The 25276-nt window shown below is 39.8% G+C and overlaps 1 protein-coding gene across 6 annotated transcripts in view; it reads right to left on the bottom strand.

The window, feature by feature from the left end:
- ACACA (acetyl-CoA carboxylase alpha) overlaps window positions 1-25276 on the bottom strand; it is a 288377-nt gene that overhangs the window by 95036 nt on the left and 168065 nt on the right. For all 6 annotated transcript variants that reach the window (NM_001009256.1, XM_042255219.2, XM_060394702.1 and 3 more), the window contains 10 exon segments: window positions 3657-3860; window positions 6476-6631; window positions 7527-7742; window positions 8793-8834; window positions 14999-15043; window positions 15291-15347; window positions 20266-20373; window positions 21452-21548; window positions 22282-22425; window positions 25050-25073. In NM_001009256.1, the coding sequence (NP_001009256.1) occupies window positions 3657-3860; window positions 6476-6631; window positions 7527-7742; window positions 8793-8834; window positions 14999-15043; window positions 15291-15347; window positions 20266-20373; window positions 21452-21548; window positions 22282-22425; window positions 25050-25073 (1093 nt within the window).

Consider the following 25276-nt stretch of genomic DNA (forward strand, 5'->3'; position numbering starts at 1 on the left):
ACGTGTTCTACTTACTTGTCAATCAGGTCCTATTCTGGGTACACTCTGTTGTGGACTGCTTAAAGACCCACAGAATCGAGCTCCCAATCCTCTTCCACAGAGCTAATGATGAAAGTCCCCAGGTGGGAGGTAGAATTAGCAATGTCTTAGTAATGTGGCAGGCAGAAATAGAAATGTTTCAAGAGATCTGAAGTGTTAAGTGAGGCTAGGGTATAAGTATGTAAAAACTGGACTTAGAGGAGATAACCCAAGTCAAAATAAGGGGGAAAAAAAAAAAAAGAGAGAGAGCAAAAGTAATAGGTTCTTAAAACTGTTGGGTTGGCCAAAAAGTTTGCTTGGGTTTTTATATAAGATCCTATGGAAAATCCAAATAAACTTTTTGGCCAATCCAATACATTCCTGTCTATTAGGAAAGACAAGACCAACAGGTACAGTTTTTGCAAGGTCTGGAATAAAGTCAGACCTTTTTGCTTGCAGGTCACTCAATCAGCTGTGGACTGAGAAAGCAGGTTGGAGAAAGCGCTCTGGATACTTTCACTGCTGGTGGGAATTTAACGTGGTTAAATTAAACTTACACTTACTACGCCCCAATAATTGTACTCATAGATTTACTCAAATGAAAACAAATCTACACAAATATTTGGAAATCAATGTTCACAGCAGCTTTACTCACAATAGCCCAAATTGAAAAATAAAACCTCGGATGCCCATCAACAGGTTGATGAATATAAAAATTTTGGTATATCCATAAAATGGAACACTACTCAGCAACAAAAAGGAGCACACCCATGATTCATACAACAAGGATGATTCTCAAAAACACTACGTTTACCAAAAGAAGCAAGACACAAAATAGCACATATTGTCTAACTTCATTTATCTGATATTCCAGGACAGGCAAAAATTACTCTGTAAAACTAGAAAGCAGATTGCTGGGTGGCTAGGGCTGAGGAGGGTGCCCTTACCTTTGACTGCAAAGGAGAACAAGGGAATTTTTGAGGGTGTCAAGTGGTCTCTATCATGACTGGGATGGTGGTCACAGGTGTGTGCAATTTGAGGATGAATTAAACTGCACACATAAAATGAGTGTCTTTTATTACGTCTAAGTTCTATCTCAATAAAGATGATTTTTAAATGTATATTTCTCTCTTACACTGAACATTGGAAATCAATGGACTTACGTAATGGATTACTCAAATCTCCCTACTCTGACTGCCTGACATCAGTGCTCAGGATAGCTAATACCACAAAGACTATACATGGAAAGTTAAATAAAATGAAACTCAAGCCAGTCAACCTTGCTTCTTGTTGACAGAAAGAATGAAAAATTATTCTTGAACAAGAGGTTGATAACAATGGATGGCCCTGGAAGTCTCTGAATGATAGATAACATAGATAACTGTTATAACAGATACACATTAGATGTATATTAGATAGTTATCTATCTATGTTGCCTAAGTTAATTCCATTTTCTGCTATCATGGCCATAGTCATTAAAAATGGATAAAGTATATACTTTACAAATTCATGAACATATATACATATTTATCACACATCTTTTACCAGAGGCCATCAAAAGGGCTTCTCCTGGAAAAAAATCTCTGATCCTATACAGTCTGCTCCCTTAGAACCATGGACTTATTTTTTGATGGCACAAATCAAACCATACAACAGAGAAACTAATTATCTGTCTTCTTCCATCATGGGTAAATTTCTTGAGAAGAAATATCACTTTTTACCTTTGTATCCCTACTGCTTGATACATCGTAAGTGGTCAATAAATGCTAAATTAATGAACAAACGACTGAATGATACGCACGGTCCTACGTTGTTTTAGATTCGTGTAACGACTCACTAGAGCACAGAAAGGGAAAAAATAAATTGCTGATAAGCATCAGGGAGGCTTTCCGAGTGCCAGAACTGAGTTAGAGGCTCTTTCGTTAGCTCCCTCCTCCAGCTGTGGGCTCTTGCATCCACACTTGGCAGTGGCCACTGAATCTCAGCTGAAGAGCCTGAGGGAGACCCCTTTCTCTAGGGCTTCCTGAATACACAGGACCCGTGGTAAGAAGGGAGCTCCCTCAGGCAGAAGGCAGCTCATTTGTTTTTCAAATACTTGCTGTGCCAAACATAAGTCACTTAGTCGTGCCTGACTCTGCGACCCCATGGACTCTAGCCTGCGCGACTCCTCTGTCCATGGGATTTTCCAGGCAAGAATACTGGAGTGGGTTGCCATTTCCTTCTCCTAAACCCTGAATATAGGCATTTGTGCCTCTCATGCCCCTGTCACCACTGGCCAGCATGAGGGAAATCTCAGAGCTTTCTAATAAAAGAAAGGACAGGGGGAGTAGTTATGAAGAACAAACATATTTATCAAAAACATTAAAATCTCAAGTGGCCATCTTATTTTTCACAAGAAAAGACCTGCCTTGAAGCCATTGTAGAAGTTAATTAAAAACATCACTGCCCATGGAAAGCTTTGACTGAAAATGTCTTTAAGGTTGTCCTGAAAAACATCAAATGCCGGGAAAATTATTGAATACTCTTTCTCTTGCTCACCCCTTGCACTCTTGCGTGCACTTTCTGTTTTAACTGTTCACTTCTCACAGGATAGATTTCTCTGGCCATCTAAGTGGGAATCAAAGCACGAAATGAAGGTCGCTCAGACAACTGTCCAAACCCAGAGTTTTGTCTTCAAAATCCTGGCAAAAAAGTCTTTTCTTACTGCTGTTCCCAGACTTAAAAGGACGTAGATAAAAACAAGAGACACATAATCTCTTCATCACCCAGTACATAGAATAGACCGAGATCTTGTGTACACACACAAAGGAGCAAGTTCCTCCTTTAACGAGAAGAAAGGCACTTGCCAAGTTCAGGCCAGAGACCTAAAATTAACATCCCAGTTCTTAAAAAGATGTGAATAATGGTGAACGAATCTAAAACCTGTACCATAGCCAATGGCCCAAAGATTTAGAAACTAAGGTGATCAAACAGATTAAAAGGGAATTCTCCGTTATCATAGAACCAATCTACTTTGAAAGTCACTTTTCATTTTCACATTCTAAATTCTTCTACCTGAAAAAAAGGTTAAAGTTTGCCACTTTGCTTTTTTATAGATATATGATATACTCTGAACTCTCTGAAGGCAAGACAACGTGTATAAGTGGAACAAAGGGTAAACAAGATAAAATCTCTGCTTGATCTTGCTCAAGCTATTATTACATTATGTTGAAATTTCTTCCTTTGAGATATTTCCTATTTCAACAATTCTCCTTCCCTTCCTTGCCAATGAGTGGTCTAACTAGGCTGAAAACAGGAACAAGGACAAATCAGATCAGAGAAGACAAAACTGTTCAAGTAGCCCAGAAACCCTAAATTGCACAATTACTCTGGAGTCAGGTTCACTTGGCACCTGTTAGGGCTCCCCAACTCATGAGCAAAGGTTAAGGGTTTCAAAACATTCAGGATTATGACAGAGGCGCTGCTTATGAGGCAAATCAAGTGTTTCAAGTTCATGCAACCATTTAAGCTGAGCGAGGATAATTCCCACTAGGTGGAACAATGGATTTGTGAATTTGGGTCTTTCTTTAATAAGGACAAGTGGCTTTTCTCTGGGGGAACCAAGTCAAAATTTTGAGGAGCCTGCTTAACTACTGTACCTGTGCTGTCCTGGAATCAGTCACTTCCTTGTACAGGCTGATGTCCAAGTAATAGCCAGACTCATTCGTCAGGAAGAGGCGGATGGGAATTGCTTTTCCAGTTGGGGTCAGGCGAATGTTGATTTTCAGTTCTGCCTGGAGGACACGCAGCTTCCACAGCCGACTTCCATAGCGCATCACCATGCTCCGCACGGATTCCTCAATCTGACACAGAGACAAAACTTAAGCGCCTTGTAACTAGCACCTGACTCAGGTCTGCCCATCTTTGGGAAGGGAGGAACGGGAACAGATTCTGGTTTCTGGAGATGTGTCCTCCATGTATTCCTTCCAGAAAGACACACAGTTTATCCCCAACCCTACTCTTACTTAGAACAAGTCAGGCACAATTTCACGCTGGCCTGGCACTTGAGTGGTTTCCTCTGGCTCACAACACCCAAATCTGCACAACTCTCTTCCTCTTTCCCAATTGTATTCATATTCTATGGCAAAGATCTGCAATATCTAAAATTAGAAGCCATGGGATTTAAGAGAAGGCCCCAAATAAGAATAAAACCTCTAGTTAAACAGCTATTAAGTAGCATTTATATGCATGGTAACTATGTTTCATTGCACTTTCAGGACCTTAAATCAACATAGCAATTATCACCATGAGCTTTTTTCCATACAATTTTATTAAACTTTATAATATATGTTTCTTGGTAAATTGCACAAATTAAAGAAAGGCAATTTGTAGGTGGTGCTAGAATGTTCTCTCTAAACAGAGCTCTGAAGCTAGGTCACTGCTAAGTCCAACTAGGATTTAATGAGATGGGGCAAATGTTCCCTCATTTTTCTTACCTGTGTACCAAAGCAGCTTAGTGGCCCTCATTTTTAGGGTTTGGTGAGTTATTTTAACCAAACGGCCTTAGATGTGATTTTTCCTTATTGACATACTAATGCAAAAAAGAATTTTTTTATTCCCAATATGGCTACAGGCAACTAAGACATACTACTCAAAACAATGTTTTCTTAAATGACTATCTCTCTAAAATGCTTTCTCAACGTCTTAGAGAATTTTTTTTTTTAAATCTCATGCCATCCTTCATTTGTGACTCTTTGGAAGTATGTGCCGCTCTTGTAGTTTATTTCTGTTCCAAAGAATTTCAGGTTAAAACGAGTTTCAAGGAGTTAACATCTCTATTCCCACACTTGCTTGTTAACCAAGAGATATCTATCCATCCTTTTTTTGAGGGAACAAAAGTCAATAATTTCTAAATACAGGAAATTGACAGCTATCTATGATTAGAAAGACAGAGTTAGGGCATATGAGCATTTGGAGTATAAACAGAGAGGCTGACAGCAAAGACTCATTGAGGAATGCTAAGTCATATCTACAAATATATATACTGACAGAGTGTCCAGGGCACGTTTTAACTCTCCTAGTTTCATCAATCCTAGGACGCTCAAGAGAACCTTTGCTTAAACCGAATAATGAGACTTTGTGAAACTCAGTAAGTAGCCCTGACCTCAGCTTTCCTGGCAGACAAGGCAACTAATCAGTAGTTCGAGTCTAGAAGAAAAGAAAAGTAGAAAATTATTTCTCGGGTCTTAGACACTAAGTTCAAAAAGCAAAAGTCCATGCCTACAATGGCTCTTGAGAAAGAGGTCTCCTATTCAAATATACTGGTTCTCCTATTCAAATATACTGGTTCTCCTATTCAAATTCCACAGTATCATAAAAAGGTTAGAGGGAGTGGAAACAAGAGAGCAACCCGTCTTTATTACACCTGGGATAAAAGGTCAAGTACAGAGTCACCTTGCTTTCCTTCCTTAAATTATATGGAATGCATTTTAGAATAGAGCCTCAGGGAAGGAACCATACATTGTTATGTGTGGAATTCCATATCAACCAAATTTTCCTCTGTGGAAAAATACTAAAGAAAAATAGGTTAGACACTTTGGAAAGGTGTATTACTGCTCAAAGGCCATCGGATGACCAGTAAAAAGAGGCAGTAATTTTGCCAAAATGCTCAATAATAGCAAAGTTAGTTATACCAGATGAGAAATCCTAGGGAATTAAACAAAACAGGACTGTTATCATGGTAAAATCATAAAATATCCCATTACCAATGGAAGAAGAGGAAGAAGTTTTACATTTTTGTGCTGCTTATAAGTGACTATCAAGATAACATCAAACCACCTTCAGTGTCTTAAACCTTATACTTAAATGGATGTATTTAATTATATACAAATTATCTCACAAGATTTTTAGTAGCTTATATCTCCTGCAATACAACGGACTAGATACACTTTTAAACTATATCTATGAAAGCAAACAAAACTATGAGTTAATAGTTAATGATTACATTAAAATGTATGTATTAATGTATATTAAACATAATTATAAATTAAAAACATAAGTTAAAATGTATGATTATGAAATTTCTATTCACGGCTAAGTCTCATGGTAAATTATGATTGCTTTTAAAATTTTTAAATCACTGTGTTTAAAGATTATTTACTCAGAGATCACTACAGCAAGGGAGTCAGACACCATCACATGCTTTTCAGCAGAAACTCAAAGGCAGGTAGTGGAGAAGTAAAGCTTCATAGCAGAACAAAGAGACACCTTCAGTTTTGAGGTATGCTTTCAATGGTTATATCAAATTTTTGATATCATCCCAGAAACCCAGTCCTAGAAGCCATCTGTAAACTTTAAAGATCAAGGGTTCAGTCAACTGACCAAGAAAGTACCTGTTTCCAGGTCCAAGTGCAAACAAATAAGAATGACTCTCTGCTGTGCTGGCAGGTGCTGGGTGCAAAGCTACAGAGAAATGTACCTTCGATGGGTCCATGATGACTGTAGGAACAAAGTTGAGGAAGATGTGGTTGCAGTCGGTCCGGACATTTGTATTGTTAAAGGCGACTTCCAGCTCATCCATGGCTTCCAGGAGGAGCCGCTCCCCTTCATTTTGTAGATACTCAAAGGAAGCTTCCTATGCAGGAAAGAAAATCACCATCAACATTAATGTTTTATAGGGTTGGCCAAAAAGTTTGTTTGGATTTTGGCCAACCCAACAAGTCATAAGGCTGTTATGTAGATGTTATATATCTTTCTTCCTGGGGTCAACCAAAAAACCACAGGCAGCAGGGGCTAGCAAGGGTCAGATAGAGAGTTCCCACCAGCCCTTCCTCCTGCCTGTTCGGTACCATTTTCTTACAATAAGTGGAGATCCTGGGCACCCCCAGAGCTGCAACCCTAGTAGGGTCACAACTGCCAGACAGAGCAGCGTAGAAAGGAAATCTCTTTAGAGAGGAAAAGTCGCAGAAAGGTTATGGCTATGGGATGCAGGAACAAGTCACATACCAGCTGTGTACAGAAAGCACCCCCACTTTTAGACAGGTTTCCCATGGAGTCATCTCTAACTTTTCATTTTATACTCTATCGTCACCCAAACTTCCCTGTGGTTTTTCTGTTCGCATGCTTTTCCTTCTCTCAAGCAAGTACTATCATGCTTCCATTACCAAGAAAAATCAAATGAAAGGGGGGGGAAAAAAGCCCTTTATTGCACGGAATATTTACCTCTGGGAGAGTAGTGATTCTTAGGCTTCTGGTGGATATTGGACAACAGGATGACAGAGAACAAGAGCCTTGATTCAGGAGGAAGACCTGATTTTGAAACATGGCTGTGTCTCTGTCCCTTCCCTCAGAGATAACTTTCCATTAAAGTATAGCACCCGGGGTCTTCTCTGGTGGCCCAGTGGCTAGGACTCTGTGCTTCCACTGCAGTGGGCATAGGTTCGATCCCTGGCCAGGGAACTAACATACTGCAAGCCGAGTGGCATAGCGCCCCCGCCCAGGAAAAGAAGAGGAGAAAGTGCAGCACCCACCTTGGTGACCAGATCCGAATGCCTGATGATTGCACGGACAAAGAATCTGTAGTCTGTCACTTCTGTGCCCACTTCCACCTTGGCTGCCCCGAGATACAAGTGCATCTTGTGATTGGCACATGGGATGGCAGTAAGGTCAAAATTTCTCATCCGGTTCAGCTCCAACTGGAAAGCTAGGGCAGGCTCCAGGTGACGATAGATACGATCTTCCTCAAACTGAATACAAGAATTGGAGGAAACAGCTTACAAGAGACAGTTACAAAATTTTATTATGAAATTGTATATAAAGGAAATGCTTAAAAAAGAAACATAAGCCATGTTGTGCCAATGAACCAAAGGGGAAAAAAAGAGGAGCTACATACAAGGAAACTGCGATAACTGATGTAAGATTAGGCACTAGAGGCCCTGTTTACTTTGTAAGCTTTCATCATTTATACTTTTACAACTGGTGATGCTCTCCATTAAAAACAAACAAAAAACCCCCATCTATTCCCTCAGAACTCCTGTAGCATTTCAAGTCTTCATAGTTCATTTTTTTTTTTAACAATTAACCAAACTACTTCACATTACTCTCCACTTCACATATCAGTGTTTTGGTTTTATCCAACTCATCTAAAACACGTACGGGCAGGGTCCATGTCTCACACTCTTACCATTCTGGCAGAGTGAAAAAGGACACAGGAAGACAAACGTTATATAATATTGAAAAATAGGTATTTGGCTATGGAATATCCTGTATCCATGCATAATTATTCATATTTCTTTTTTAAAATTGCATTTACATTCATTTACTGTGTGTTTTGCTGAAGCCAGACATATTTAGAGTACATCTCCATAGAGTAAATGAAGAGAGAAAGCCAAAAACATAAGCTAGTAATAAGAAGAAACCAATGTGGTCTGAAATTCTATATTTTAAAACTGAAAAATGCACATAAACAGGCCTTGATAAATGAAGTGTCTGTGGGTGACAAGAATAATCCAACTAACTATAGCAGTCCTTTCTTAGTACATCATTACTAATGGATGGTTTTGAAAGTTATCACTGTCTTTGGTAGGTCAGGACATTACAGTGTTTCCTGAACCAAACTCTTTTGGAAGGGAACCTTGTTTCGTTCAAAGACATATGGAAGACAAAGGGAAGTATAAGTTCAATTAGAGAAAGAAGAATGGTAAGAATATATGGCACAGACATACTACTCTTGGGCTTTTAAGGAAAAAAACAAAGATTTAAAAAAAAAAAAGAGGAAAAAAAAAATCAGTCCTTACCTTATCCCTTGCTCGGAACGTGAAAAATTTAGGAAATTCTCTCTGCATTAAAGAAGGAAGGAAAATGTGTCAGTCTTTCATAGATACGACCGACTCTTTGGGGGATAAACACAGGGTAGAGAAATAGTCAAGCATCTAGAAGACAGTTGCCTAGAAAACACAATCCTTACCTAAGCTTAGTCTGGAGAAAAAGAATGATCCTCTGGGTAACCATCACTTTGACCCCATTTAAATTTGAGAACCACCACAATACTAACCCAACTAATAGCTACCCTCTTCTAGGGGGAAAAATGGTATTTTTTTCATTTCCCAAGTGGAAAACGCCTTCTTGGCTGCTACCCATCGCAGAAACTGGCACATAAGACCAATGCATCGTTATACTGCAGCCCTGCAATAGTAGTTACCAGATTGATTTCCCAAGTTTCTCCTTAAGAAACTCACAGTGTAACTCACCAGAGAACATAGCATCCCCAATCCACGCTTTTTTCCCCTCTCATTCACTCTCAAGTCGATAATTTCAAAGGTTTAAACAATAACACTTCAAGACAAAGAAAAGTGTGAGATGTTACTTTGGTCAGTAGCCCTCTATGTCTAGGAAAGAACAGGGTGGAACTAGCGAACATGCGATCATTAGGTCTCACTGCTCTTTTGCAGGGCATTACCCAAGAAAGCGACCAATTTACTAGAACCTTATTAATTAACAAAGATGAATTCAATTAGCAGAGTCCATTAGTTTCTGAAATTTAACTTATTAACACCAAATACCCCTGTTTCTCGGATGGGAAGCTCTACTGGCAGTGTTGGAATCAAGTCATTACTATTTGCCTCCATAGGAGGTTTCATTAAGGCATCTTCTTCATTATGAGTGCAATGTAATCAAACACTTATCGGTACAAGGCAGAGAGACCAGGACTGGCTGCCTAAATACCCCTCAATGAACTTCAGGAACCATGAAGGAGACGTGAACTGAAAGCCTTGCGGGTGCCAGGCGCTCTCATGGGTTGACCGTTGAATGCTCTCAACAACCTCTCTGGAAGAGTACTGCTTTTTTTTTTTCTTTTTTTTAAAGTTTTTATTGTTGTATAGTCGCTATGCAATATTGTGTTAGTTTCTACTGTATGGCAAAGTGAATCAGTTGTACATATACATATATCCCCTCTTTTTTGGAATTCCTTCCCATTTAGTTCAGCACAGAGCACTGAGGAGAGTTCCCTGTGCTACAGAGTAGGTTCTCATTAGTTATCCATTTCATACATAGTATTGTTAATGTATATATGTCAATCCCAATTATTATGACCCTGGAAGGTGAACTTGGGTCTAACGTTAGAGCCCGTGCCATTTCATCTCTACCTAGCAAGTATAGGATGTTACCTATCTATTCTTCTTTTTAGTCCAAATTCCTTATTTAGAGGACTTCTCTTTCAAGAACCATGTTTGTTTCTGAGACAAAAACCAAAAACCCCAGAAAATGAAATTAAGGCTTTAAGGGAAAAAAAGCAAAAAAAAAAAAAAAGGCAAAATTCATGGTTCTTAAATTTATGGAAAACTTCTTGAATACTTTCCATAGGTCTTACACTTCACTTTAACTAGAACTTGCTCAGTTAATAAATCTTTTTACATTTTCCTTGGCATTTTAACTGGGAAATAGCTTCTAGGAGCTTGTTTAGCAAGGCCAGCAAACCACTTGTCCAGGCGTGGGTCTTCAAAAGCCCTTTGAAAGTGGATTTTACACAGCACTGATCTTTTACTGATGATGTTTTGTCCTAAATAATTCTCTAATTCCCCTGAACGACGGTGAAGAGCATGGGGATGACTTCAAGGTTAAGCAGGAAGATGTTGAGCTGAATTGTCAGTAGATTTCATGCTCCAGGCTTGATACAGTCTAGTTTTGGTTTTATTCTCAAGAGGTATGGCTTTCAGAGCATTAGCTAAAAAGTAACATGAGTCAAAAAAGAAGGCTAACAAAGTCCTTCCATGAGATTTTTCTGAAAGAAAAATCAAGGAAAGTAATGATACAATCTTTTAATCACATACTCTTCAATTCCTCCTTAACTTTAATTAATTCATTACCTAAAATAGTTACTTAGTATACCATTTATGCAAAAGATGAGACGACGTGAACAAATGTTCTTAAACTTTTGAATAAATTTTTAGTTCCACAGTGAGGTCCTCACTAAGCACAAAGCATTCAGAATAGGAGATGGCACGAAATTCCATGCAATGGTAAACCAGGATTAATGAGCAATTCTCTAAGACAGGGAAAGACTTTTGTAGAAAATTGCATTGTTTGTTTTTTTTTTTCACTCAAAAGTCACAGAAATACAGAAAACACAGAAAAGAAGAAATCCCAAAGTCTGATTATAGTTTCAGTAAATTTCTTCATCCTACCACATCCTCATACAGCCAATTTTTCCACTAACGGCATTCAAGCTTATTCCGTCACTAATGTAATTGCTTTCTAGGCATTCTACTAGTGTTATGGGCAAATATCATAATTGAATGTACACAAAGAAAAACCCTCTTAGTGTTCTGGTACCAAAAAACAAAAGAATGCAACGTTTCTCTGGAAGAAATTATACCCCTGCTGTGTTCTAATCAGCCAACCATCATCAAGACAATCAGAATAATTTGCCTAAATTAGCCAATCAAGACACCCTGCAAATCAGAGAATGTGAAAACCTGCAACAGAAAACATCATAGCTGATTATGATACTAATAATCGTGTTAAGAACCTAATGAGATGAAGAAATGGGAAGCTTGCTGGTGCAATTCTCTTTTACCTCAACATGCTGAGAACTAATTATATAGGCTGTAATTAAAACAAAAACTCAAACCAAACCTCCTGAAAAACTAATAGTGGATCCACTAGCTAACAGAACTGCCAATTTTTTCCTAGCTTTATTGAGATATAATTGACATATCAATTTTTTTTTTAAAGAAATGAACTACTAACCATGATAACTGTTTTCGATAGTGGGCTCTTCCTTCAGGTGAAAACAATCCAAAACATTTAAAGTGGGAGTCACTCACATAAAAATCAGTAAAACTGCAATTATCTCCTAGGTGATTTACAGCAGAATTTTTTAAAATCTCATGAAATCTTACAAACAAGAAACAAAAAGAAACTACAGGTGGAAATCTGGTTTAGAATCTCATCATGGTTTCTGGACCTAATGCTCTGTTTGGGCAGGCAAGTATAAGAAAAGATCTGAGAAACACGCATTTTAGCATCCTTAACAAAACTTTGCTGGAAAAAAAATACGCAAAGCTTCTTAAAGTATACGACTTATGTTAGAATTAAACAGCATCTTCTGCCTCACTTTTTGGAATTCTAGATCTGAATATGCATGAAACGAACAGAGACTTAGTACTCCCTAAAACTGGAGAACAGCAACTTAATATAGAAATTCAGAGTCTTCTTTTGCTTTCAAGGCCTCAATTTTTTTTTTTTAATATGAAGAAGATATTTACAAGGATAGACTTGCTTTTCCTCAAACTTCCTGTTTAAATATCAATGTTAAGCATTGATAGTCACAGTCCCATTATGGGTATTTGCTTTAATTAGATGATTATGGAAACACTCAAACACCAAGACTCCTTAATGTTGGTGACTACTGCCTGCTCAGAAGAATGGTCTCCATGTAGAGCCAAGACACTTAGGCAACAGCAGACATTCTGGTGGACAGATCTCTGGGGACTGTGTTGATGAAACAATATTGGAAATAATTACAGCCTTTGCTGCCATGTGAATAAACACCTAACATCCACACTCTCTAGGAACCTCCACGCGGCAATGTTCTGGTCCTGAAGCAGCCCACGAGATGACGACTATGGAACAGAATGGCTGCCTCCTTCCACAACAGTCATGTTGTTCTTGAACCAAACATGGTAACCTTCCTCCTCTCCTTGCCCCCTCCCACACGTGTCTCCTCTTCTACTCAATAATGTGGGGATTTTACAGTGTAGAGCAGGGGAGGCTGCATACATAACAGTGGATTACCAGGAAGCCGGAGAGATCAAGGGATTCATCACTAATGCTCCCGGAAAGCTTCCTCTTTTTCACACCACACTAACTAGGGCCAAGTGCACATCGGATGACACGACAGAGGCCAAGCGTCCTTCAAGCCACCACCAGCGGAGGAGCTCAGAGCAGCAGCATGATGGTGAGCCCCGGATTCGTACAACTCCTGCCAGGGCTTCCTGGCTATGGCAGATCCTGGCCAGAGTTCAGTAATAGTCACCCTTGCCCGCTGAGTAATTGCTAATCATGCCTCAGGGGCCTAACATAAAAACACCCCAACTCCTCTGCCACCCAATTCTTCAGGGAAAATCCAGTCCATACCTGAACCTTCATGTTCTCTGCATCCTAAAGCCACGTTTACTACACTTATGACAGATCAAGTCACTGGACAATTTAACTGATTTCCCACTTCATGCCACTATAAATGGAAACTGGACAATGAATGATCGGGAAGACCACCTGCTGGGCTCATTTCCAAGCAGATCTTGCTTATACATGTCTCTATTCAACTGAAATCTGGAAATATTAAGACAGCAGGGTGAAAAAAAATGTTTTAAAGCTGTTAGATGTTTTCTAGGACAAGATGTAGATTCAATGATAAGAAAGTGTCCCAAAAAAAGTCCGTGACAATTAATTGCTTTGGCCTTTAAAAAAAAATTCAGTGGAGGGTTTTATCATAGAATGCTGATTATAGAAAACCAGTTAGTATGCAATAGACATGAAGACTCTAAGGAAAAAGGAAAACAATTGCACAAATTCAGTGTTACTCCTCAGAATAAAATATATTCCAAAATCAGTGATGAAAGAACAAATTAGATTAGCGCTTAAGAACCTCGCCCGATACTTTTTCTAAATCCAGGGCCTGGCTCTGGCATGTCTACCTGAGTTCTGATCAGCATCTACCAGCCACAGTATTTATTTGCAGATTCTCATACTCTATCCCCAAGTATCAATTTTATTCTCTAAGCTCCTGATTTTTCTTCCTAAAGCCCCGGGGTTCTCTTTAAGCTCCTCATACTTCTCCACTGCCTCCTGTCTCCTATCTACAGTTATTGATTGATATATATCTGCACTCTGCTTGATTTCCTGACATCAATAACACAGGGGAATTGTGGAGTCCACAACATTTCCTAAAGCATTTCAGAAAATCCTAGCTCTTTAGCCTGCAGGCTAGGCTCTCTTGTTTCTCTATAGACTAGACCAACAAGGTGAACTGTGGAATGGAAAATAGAATATCAAGTGTTAAGAGACCTAACAAACAAAGGGGCAATAAAACCCACCCACACACAGGTCTTTGAGTTTAGGAAGTCCTTTCCAGCATCCCAAGTGCTACCTTCATTACAAACAAGTGAGCAGGGCTTGAAAACTAACTTAATTATCTTGATTGCTAAAAACAAAATAAAATTCTCATCAGAAACACTAAGACTTCGTAAATATCCTTTGGAATCTTACTTCACCATATCAGGAGGAATTTTTAAAGAAATATTTTGACGACATTCAGCCCTTTGAGAAAATGACATCCTGACTGCAAACTGGATTTTTGACCTCTCTGCTATAATGATACTCAGTATGCTCATACACAAATACACCATGGTTCAGATACCAGGCTATTTAGTGAGTTCTCTTTATTCACATTTTTCAGTAAAAATTTAAAACTCATAAATATTAATAGTCAATTTGGTTACATGGGAGAATCAGCAACTTAATTTTTATTTCTTTCTTCCTGGTAGAATTAACATAAGACAAAAACACTAACTTGGGCTCTGTTAAGGCATTTTAAATAATAAATGACTGTTCTTCAGAACTGGCAGATCTCAATAATAGAATCTGAATCTATCTTCGGTAGAAGTCAAGACCTCAAGTACGAGTGGCAGTCTTTGATTACTGATTCACTGTGTGCACAGAAGAAATTACTAGTTAGCGCCTGCTTCTACCTTATTCATTTGGATAAATGCATGTGCTCACTCTTAACTATTTCTCAGAGATACACTGAGAATTCATTATATGGGGAAAAAAGTCGGGGGGGGGGACCCTTTAGTCTGAATCCTCTGTAGAAGACCTGAATACCCATTCTAATACTTTTTCAAAGTAGAGGGACCAAATATCAGACCAGCCCTTCTAAAAATAACCAGCAGCTAACAGATAAAACAGTAAGTGATCTTTCATCACGGTTTCTCTTACTTACATGAAATCTCTGATCCACTTCATAGTTGACCTGTTTCCTGAAATCCTTGCAAATGAAAGACATAAAGGAAGGGGAAAAAAAAGCAGAAGGCAATTAGAAATAAAATTTTAAAAGAACTGAGTAAAAGGAGATGACAAACTAATGGTTTTCTTGATTAAATTTATACTGAAACAGTTATTCCTTTACATAAATTCTACAAGTAAGTGTACGGTTATAATTCCATTTTTCACTTTTAAAGTTCTAGCAGCAGCATAAGAAATATTACGGAGGTACATAATTCACATGCCAATACCTTTTGTGCAACCAGGAAAGTAAGGCGTCGGATCCCATGTTCAACCAGGGTAGCTTTCTACAAACAAACACGTAAAAACAGAAGATACATGAGACCACCATTCATCCTAAATGTTAGCCTGTTCAGTCCTCAGAAGGCCCTGATTGGGCTAAGCATTCTTTTTGGATATCTATATCTTGACTTGGCATCTTCAAACTTGCAAATAAATAAGTCTCAACCTGGCTTCTTGGAATGAGTCTTACAGAATAGGTTTTATATATTGATCTGGATGAAATGGGAAGAGAACTCTGTGGAGGAGAAAGGGTCATATGGGGTCATCTAAATTCTCTAAGGACTCATACATATCAAGGTAGACAGTAACACATTTTCTGCTTACAGAAACTGCACTGTTGGGCATGTACTGAAATATGGAGAACAAGACTGATACAGAAGCTAAATGAAATCAGGTAGAGGAAAAATAAGAAACTTCCACAAAACAGGAAACTTAAATCCTAAATTGTTATTTAGACTATAGACATCACCTATCATCTGATACAGTATTCCTGGAATTCAACCTAACAAATTCTAACCCTATTAATTCTAAAACATTTCCTCCTTATTTTATAGGGAGGCATTTTTTAAAGGATTCTGTTTAAAAGTTGTTAAAAACAATGTCTAATGGGCATTTAAATTCAGTGATTATTCATAGTTCTGCTTGGCATAGGCAAGCAGTATATTAGAAGTCAACAGGGACTTCCTTGGAAGTCAGTGGTTAAGACTCCACACTCCCAAAACAGGGGCACGGGTTTGATCCCTGGTTGGGGTACTAAGATTCCACATGCCTCATGTGTATGTGTAAGACACTCAGTTATATTCGACTCTTTGCAACCCCAAGGACTACAGCCTGCCAGGTTCCTCTGTCCATGGTTTTTCTTCAGGCAAGAATACTGGAGTGGGTTGCTGTTCCCTTCTTCAGGAGATCTTTGCAACCCAGGGATTGAATCTGGGTCTCCTGCGTTACAGGCAGCTTCTTTAGTCTGAGCCACCAGGGAAACCCTACATGCCTCAAGGCATGGCCTAAAAAATAAACAAATAAATAAATAAAAATAAGACGATATGGGCTGGGGTGGGAGGTGGGAGAGAGGCTCTAGAGGGAGCGGACATGTGTACCTATGGCTGATCTATGTTGATGTATGGCAGAAACCGATACTGTAATTATCCTTCAATTAAAAATAAATAAAATGACAAAAACACCATGGTAAAAAAAAATGTTAAAACAAAAAAAAGAGAAGTCAACAGAGACTAGCAGTTTCAAAACAGTTCCTTCTGTGAGTCTTGGGCCTTGGGCTCTAAGCCTTCCTATAGTCTGTCCTGCTCACTCATCTCAAAAGGCAGGGACAAAGCAACAGATGAATGAACTAAGTAAAAGAGATGCTCTTAAAGGTCCCTAATAAAGAGGGGCTACCCGGCAACAAGCAGAAAAGCAATCCCACTTGTTGGATGACCTGAAAACATACATGAATAACACCAACAGAAAAACTATGCCGACTTTCACAACTCACATCCGGATTTTACTTTGATCATACACTTTGCTTAACTCTAACTGAGAAATGTATTCATAAACCAATTCTTAACTTTCTTGATAATATATATATTTTAAATCCAAACTGGCTGGCCCTATAAATAAGCACATCCCTGGGCCATTTCCTCTTATTTTTCCATTTTTATTATGGCAATTTTTAGTAACAGAACTAATCAACAGCATAAGCAAAAGTAGAAAAAATTAATTTCCTAATAATAAATTCCTAGATCAAATATAAATAAATTTGGGCTTAACTACATTTAAAAATGATTGGTATGGGCATCGTACTCACTAGTGTAAATAACCAAGTGTTGATACTACAATAAGAAAAGAAAGGGAGGAAGGAAGGGAAAAAGGGAGGAAGGGATGGAGGGAGAAGGGGAGGGAGAAGAGGAGAAAAGGGAGGAATAATAAGGTGGGGTGTGGCAGTGGTGGTTCTCTGATTCTGTATGCCAAGGTATAGAAACATTTCTTCTGACACCAACAAAGAATTCCACTACAGCCAACTCCTTCGAAGATAAGCATCAATAGCTATGTTCCGGCAAGGGAAGAAAATAACTTTAATAATGCCATGATTTAAAATCAAAATTGTTATTGCTTTAAAAATTCCACAAGTGGCTAACAATAACAGCAGAGCAACAGGATTCTGATTACATTGTAATAATGCGGGGCTCACAGCAAGTCCACAGCTATTACCCAGCGATTAGGCGTCAGCACCTGGAGAAACTCCATTTACACTGACTGCTTCAATCTCCTCCACAAGTCATTTACAAATATATGATCCTAATTTCTATGAGAGAAAAAAAGACATGCTGGGACTAGAAGATTATTTGGACAATTTGGATCAACCTATTTGATAGTTTAATGTGTGCTTTAAAAAAAAAACTTTTTCTAAACTGCTAGAAGCATGATTATGAAGTGAAAAACAAAACTAGTTATCACTTCAGCTTTTTTTTTTAACTGTTTTTGTTTCCTTTCCTTTTCTTTTTTTTTTTTCCGAAACAAGTAGGTGAAAATGTTCAATATTCCTGGATAAGCACGGTACGTGATACATAGCTTCTCTTGGACTGTTGACATAGTCTACCCTTTCCCTACCGAACAGCCACAGGCAAAGATTCTGGGTTTCTCTGTGCCTCAGTTTACAAGGCCAGTCAAGGAAAAAAGAAAATTTCTTATCATCACTTAATGTTACAAACGAACATAGTGAAAATGGAGAAACTGCCTCTTTAAATCAGTGTGTGCTGACATACAACACTTTGATCTGATTGTAATAAAAAGCCTAAGTGGAGGATGAAACAATCAAATGTGAGGAATTAGTGCTCAAAACCTGGGAAGAAACTCTGACAGATTACTTCACCAAGCACCAGCACCAGCAGCCAAGCACAATACTAGGACTCTCCCCGACTCCCTGGCTGCTGGTCTCAGGTCAATTTTATGCGATCACGCACAAGTCAAGGGCAAGACAGGAGGCAGATTTCTCCTCCAGAGAAGAATTCCCAGGCATGGCCTCCGACTTTGACTTCTCTGGAATGGCCTTTCCGCACTACAGCCCCACACTGCAGTTCATGTGCTGCGAAAGCATCGTGGGGAAAATGCTAGGACACACGTTAAGCACAAATTACCATCTTTTCCTAGGTACTGACCATTAGCATGACAGGATGTGAACACCTATGGCACTAATTGTTTACACTGTTGGATTTTTAAAAATCTATCGGACATCACTGATGGTCCAGTGGTTAAGATGCCATGTTTCCAATGCAGTGGATGTGGGTTCAATCCCTGGTTGGGGAACTAAGATCCCACATGCCACCAGGTGTGGCCAAAAAATAAAAAAATCTATTGAGTTCCTTATGACAAGCACTACGGGCTAGATGCTTTCCATTCAGAGAGCACACATGGTAGGGAAAGGCAGCTGAGGAAGGGTACATTGACATCTATCGTACAGCACAGACGATCATTTTGAACCTTAGACTACAAGCATCTGAATGTATTATTTATTAAAGTACCTAGATCTGTGCCCCCTAGAGCTGGTATAAAAGCCTTAAACTCTAGTTTTTTTTTTTCTCTATCACCTACCAGCTGGTGATTAAAGGGCCTTAACCACTCTGAGCTTGAGCTTTTCCCCACATGTATAGTTGGAGTAATTCTCGATTAATCTAACCCCATGGGATTGTAGTAAGGTGTTAATAAGTTAAAAAATTTATACAGATGGTCTTTCAAAATTTAAAGTATTACTATTGTTAATCAATTTATATTGACCACCTAGAAATTCAAGGGAGGAAAATACATCTTAGTTAAGGCTACACAGAGAAGTCCTCATAAAAGGGAAAATTGGAGACAGTTCTTAAAACAAGCAGGGTTTAGATAGAAAGGGGGAGGGGGAGACAGGAAGGAGGGAAGGAAGAAGGAAAAAAAGTAGAAAACATTCCAGATAAGGGGAGTTGAAGAGAGCACGCAGACAAGGTAGATGAGACAAAGACCTGGGTCTTCTCACGGAACAGCAAAGGCTAGACTGTGGGCCTTCATTAATAGGCTAAGTTAAACAGTAAGGCAAGGAGGTGTCCGGAAGGTAGAGAGAATCACTGTTGAGTGCAAGGGGGCACCGTGGACATTTATTTTTGTGCCAGTCAGTAGAATGGAGACTATCTGGAGGGGACGTGTGAGGATCAGAAGTAAACCTGTCACGATGACTCAGGAATGAGGTGAGGAGGGGTCTAAACTAGAGAGATGGTAGTGGGAATTAAAAAACTGAAAAGAAGGGGGCTGGAAGCAAAAGGAGGAAGGAACGGGCAGGGAGGGAGGGGTAGAATAAGGGAACTGCAAACCAGAGAAAGAAGTCAATGATTTCTGAATGACTGGGGACAAAGGGCTTGGCTACTTGAGGTTATTTTTGTTCCTGTTTAGTTTTTTGGTGGGGGATGTGAGAATCAGAAGATGTGAAGGAAAATGATGGGAATTCAGGCCTTGACTATGGAGCGTGATGTCAACACAAGACACCCAGGTGACATAAAATTGAAAGGAGGATGGAACTATAACTGATATTTTCAGGGCTGAGAGGGAAAGACATAGAGGGAGCATGAGGGGAGCTTGGGCCTCGACATGTGTGGTTAAGTCATCAGAGGAAATGCAGCAGGTGAAGTTCAAGACTGGAGCTCTGGAAAAGATCCAGCAATATAACTTCTCTTCCTTAAAACATTTTGAATATTTAAGTTCTATACTTCTTGACATAAAAAAGATATATATTTCAAACTATTAAATCCCTTTGGAATTTTACCCCTAGAGGCAGAACTATGTCAAAGACACAGCCATTATCAGTGATAAGGCCTTACAAATAGCAGTTGAGAAAAGGATGGATACGTCACACAGGCTGCAGGAAAGGGGCCATCGCCAGTGTCCACCCACATGAAGACTTACGTTTTGCTGGGTAAACTCTCGGAACATAGCTGCTAGACTGTCATCCTCGATGTCACAGTCTGTTTTGATAGCCACATTCAAAATGTGAATTGGTTCATCCCTGGGGACCTGTAACCCAAGAATACGACACAAAGCACTCAGGAGGCTAGCTAAGACGGGGGCAGAGAAAAGTTACAGTACTTGGGTAGGATACTAGGAAAAGAGACATGCCCCCCCTTCCCAGAATATTTTTGGGTTGCCCACTTGTACGAGTAAGAAAATGAAACCATTGCCAACACCCACAATGGAGATTAAAGCCACCTAACTTTTAAACAATAAGGCGGCAAAGGCATTAATTAGAGGTGGCCCCAAATCTTAACTTGCTATGAACGTGAAGACCATTGTCTCAACCATTTCACCGATAAAATGGGAATGAAACCATTTGCAACATTTCTTCAGATAATGTAAAGGAAAAGGAGGAAAAGAAGCTATCTGAACATACTCCCATGTTGTTTTTTTTTTCCTATTATTTCCTAACAATTTGTCAAACAGAGGAAGGATCAAACCATTATGGGAAAATAACCTGGTAGGGAAAAACCAGGACCAAGTGTTTACTGAGAAATGGAAAGAAGGGTTTAATAGAAGGACAAAATTTTAAACAAAATGCCTATTTTCTTCTGCTACCTGAAGCCCACCATTCATTGAAAATACAAAAGCACTGCTCTGCAAACATACAAGCCATCCATGATCAAGAGTTAAAGCAACCAGAGCTCAAGTCTTTGAGGCAATATTCAGAGACCCAGAGGCAGCTGCAGAGCATACAGCCGAGTTCATTCTACACTATGGATTCCATGGTTAATTCAGTTATTTTTGTTTTTAGGTTAGAATTTATGTTCTGTTTCCAAAAATACTTAAATGAGGTATATACAATTAAGTAATAATAATAAAGAGAGTACACAGGGGACTTCCCTGGTGGTTCAGTGGTTTAGAATCCATCTTGCAATGCAGGGAACGTGGGTTTGATCCCTGGTTGGGGAACTAAGATCCTATAGGCCTCGGAGCAACTAAGCCCATGTGCCACAACTAAGACGCACTGCAGCCAAAAAGATAAAAAGTTTAAATAAATAAATGTTTAAGAGAGAGAGAATATACAGTACAAGTTCCATATCTGAAGAGGCAAAGCATTCTCCCAAAGGGGACACCGTACCTTGTCTTCATCATACAGAGACGTGTGACCTGCCTCAGGGAATGTCGGGCTTTGGGGTGGGGAATCACAGAAGCAGCCCATCACTTCATCAAAGATCCTGAAATATACCAAATACCAAAGAAACACCCACCATGAAAAGGGGCAGAAACCCGAAGTGGCAGGCCAGCTCCGTCTAAAAGAATCATCTGTCCTACCGCGTGCTTAGCAGTCAACTGAACAGAATCACCAGTGGCTAGACAGGACGTGCAGAATTTCTACCATGTGGCAGAAATTAGGAGGACGGATGGTGTAAACTTTCATAAACCATATATATTTTCTATTTTAAAAAAAGAACAAGCCCAAGCTTTTCTGTTGTGTTTTTTGTTTGTTTTTCATATGTAAGCTACGAGCATTGCTGTCATCATCGGTCTTAAAGTAACAGAAAGAGCCTGGGACTACAGCAGTGACAGACCAATGTAATTACCCCTCCCCCTAGGGTAATGCACCAGTATACATCAAGAGATAGATGCTGAATGCATTTAATCAAAAGATGCATCGTCTCTGGTGGGGCTCACTCTAGTGCTGTGTTTAATTTCTCCTGGCATTTCACTCATCACAGAGCAGACAGCTTCTTCTACTAGCTATTGAGGAAAAGATGGTTTTTGTTTGTTCCTTTTTTTCTGACCAGACCCATATAATAAGTAGAAGCTTGTAGGGTCTGCTCAGGAGGGTGGAAAGGAAGGACAGATACCTCTCCCGGGGCATGTACCAGCGAGGGCTACATCTCCTTAGCTGGCTTGTGGCTAATCTGGGAGCCTCTATTCACTCCACAGAAATCTGAGATGCCTTACCTGACAAAATCTTCAAAGGTCCGAAAAGAGACCATCCCGCCCATCCGCTGACACGGCGGAGTGAACGCGTTGTCCAGCAGCACGTCGCTGACACTGGCTACGTGAGTCATGCCGTAGTGGTTGAGGTTGGAGGAGAAGGACATTCTAAATGGTAATTCAACCAAGTGTGTTAGACAAGGAGGGTAGGAGCAAGGACTGGGAGAGCCACAACAGAGGGACAGAGCGGGGAGAGAGGTGAGACAGGGTCAGGGGGCAGAGCGCAGGCTTGGTTTCTGACCCACTATGGAGAAGCCCATGTTACTAGACTCACATTAACCCTTGCCTTGGGATTTTCCCTCCACACAAACAGTATTTTTACCACCCCGTAAATTTCTCCACGTAAAAACCTAAGGAATAATAACATGGCGGTTTTCACACACTGACATCATGACATATCTAGTGAATGAAGGGCACATAGGGGTGAAAAACCATCCTGCATCTTCCCCTTCCCCCAAACATCCTCTCTTTTAAAAGGAAGTAAGCCAGCCAAGTGAGTGGTAGCTAGGCAACACTGGAGGTATTTTTCTCTAGGAACTGTAATAGATTAAGGATTCACAGATAGATATCCACATGTACAACAACTCTAAGTCATCTGGAATGGTTTAGTGAATCATTATTTTAAAAAAAACACACAAAAAAACCCATGTTTCATCAGAGAGAAGCAAGTCGCAGTCTATAAAAGGAACTTTACTGAGGTGTCTATCTTTTCCTTTACTGGGCTGATGGGAAGAGTAGTCATAAGGATCATAGCTCCTCCCTTTTTGAAAGAGAAACAGTTTTGCCAAATTGCCTTTTTTATATTTAAACATTTCTATACCAAAATAAGCATATCATCAGTAAAAGCCCTTAATGCATCCCAGCGAAGTACAGAAGGGCAGAGCATGCGTCTCAAAGTATGTGTAAGCAGGACCAACATGTGTTGGAGATATTCCAAGGGAATGGATCTGTTCGATCTAGAAACATAATGAATCTGGATGTTCCTTGATGTGCCTCAGCAGTGTGTACTGACAGATACCGCTGTTCAGTGTAGTGATGCCCAGCCCATCAGGACAGCCTCTTAGGGAGGCTAAAGGGTGCCTCTAGGACTTGCCCGACACATGTTACCGGCATACTGAGCTGAAGCAAGTTCAGAGCGTGGCAATGGCACCTGAACTTTGGGGAGCTGCTCAAAAATCTCCAAATGTACCACCTGTAGTACTGCAGGGCGCAAGACAGCCAGCAAGGTGGACTCCAGATATGGGCATATATTGTTGCAAATACTCTGTTGCAAATATAATATACTCTGTTGCAAATATAAATGGCAATGGAATTTTTTATAAATGGGACTGCTGCTCACACAGACTATAGAGACTGACACTCCAGGTTTTTATTCCCTTGGCAGACGACTATGAAAAAGTGCTTCATCTTCTGACACTACCAGGGACTAGAAGGTAGAGTGGGAGAGGAAACCATTGATACCATGGATGAAACAGACAGACGAAGCACATGGCAAGCAAGTCTTACACATGGTGTTCACTAGAAACTGGGATTCAGAGCTGCACAAACTCAGAAATGCTATCATCCTCTTTTCTAGGATCACCAGATGTGTTTAGTAAAGGAGCAAGTTTGTGAGGCATTGTATCTTTTCTACTGCCTGGTGTTAGACAGGAAAGAGAGTCCAGATAACCCGTAAAGGGAACTCCTGAAGTTGCTAACAGGTTGTGTTTGTGGCAAGCATGGGGTTAAGCATCTTTATCGCTCAACTGAGACCCCATGGGAAATACCTACATTTCTGTTTCCCCTGGTACTATGCTCTTGGGCCAGGACAGCCAAAGGCAGGCAGGAATGAAGCAAGACTACCCTCCAAGAGCAGACAAGAGGACCAAACAGAAGCACTCCCTTTCCTCTCCCCATCCAAACTAAAAGCTATGACCAGTTTTGATCACTTAATATTTAAAGGGAGAGGCACAGAATAAACACAAGTCTGTACATATTTCAGTGTACTGCTGGTCCTCTACAAAGAGCTCAACACCGACTTTAGCACTTGGCGAATTCCAATCAAAATTACTGTCCTCTCAAACTTGCATTGTGTTGCCTTGCTGGGTTCAGGAGCAGAAGGAACTCAACTTATTAGAAGTACCACTCTGTGTTATATCAGTCTGGAAACGTCTTCACAGGGCTACACACATCAAAACTGTAGATACACTCTTCCAGTCTTAAATTCATTACAGGTCTGAGATAAAACTTGACTTGCATAGCATCATTAACACTTTAGAAAAACAGCTAACAAACTGATAAAACATGAAATCAGCTATTTCTGCCTGTGCGCTCCTCAAAAAGGAGGCGCAAATTAGAGGAAACTAAAAAATTGGAAAACTGAGGAACAGTTTGCCAGGACAGGAGTGACCATAAGGGTTTCTCCTATGAAAGCCCCAAACTAGACAGGGAACTTAGCAAAAGATGTTTACAGCAAAGCTGAACATCGGACAGGTGATTCATTCCCCTATTGTCCACAGCTAGACAGGAGCTGTTCCATACTTTTTGAGTGTTGCTTTTTGAACGGCTGGAAAAAAGCTGAAGACATGTTTTCCAAACAGAAAGTATAGTTTAGTATGTCCAGAGGGGAGCTCAGGACCTCCAAGCAGAAAGATAACATATTAGCTTGTCAAGTGAAGTGTTATTTTTTTCTCCTGGGTTCACTAAGTTACAAAAAAGAGGCTTTTAATTGGAAAAAACTAAATATACTGTACCTGTTTAGCGTGGGGATGTTCCCTCTGTAATTAAACAACCACAGTTAGTTACCAAGAGGTTAGGGGAAAGCCACAATAAAAGAACTGTCAGAGCAGATACAGACCCGTCATGAAGAGTCCCAGTGTGGCGGCTCTGTCCTTCCGCAGACATAGTTAAGTGCTCATTACGCTTCTACCCACTGGGTGCCTCCAAAGAGGCTGACCTACCTTACCACAGCAGCTGTTGA

This window comes from Ovis aries, chromosome 11, assembly GCF_016772045.2.
Source record: "Ovis aries strain OAR_USU_Benz2616 breed Rambouillet chromosome 11, ARS-UI_Ramb_v3.0, whole genome shotgun sequence".
In the NCBI taxonomy this organism is placed as follows: Eukaryota; Metazoa; Chordata; class Mammalia; order Artiodactyla; family Bovidae; genus Ovis; species Ovis aries.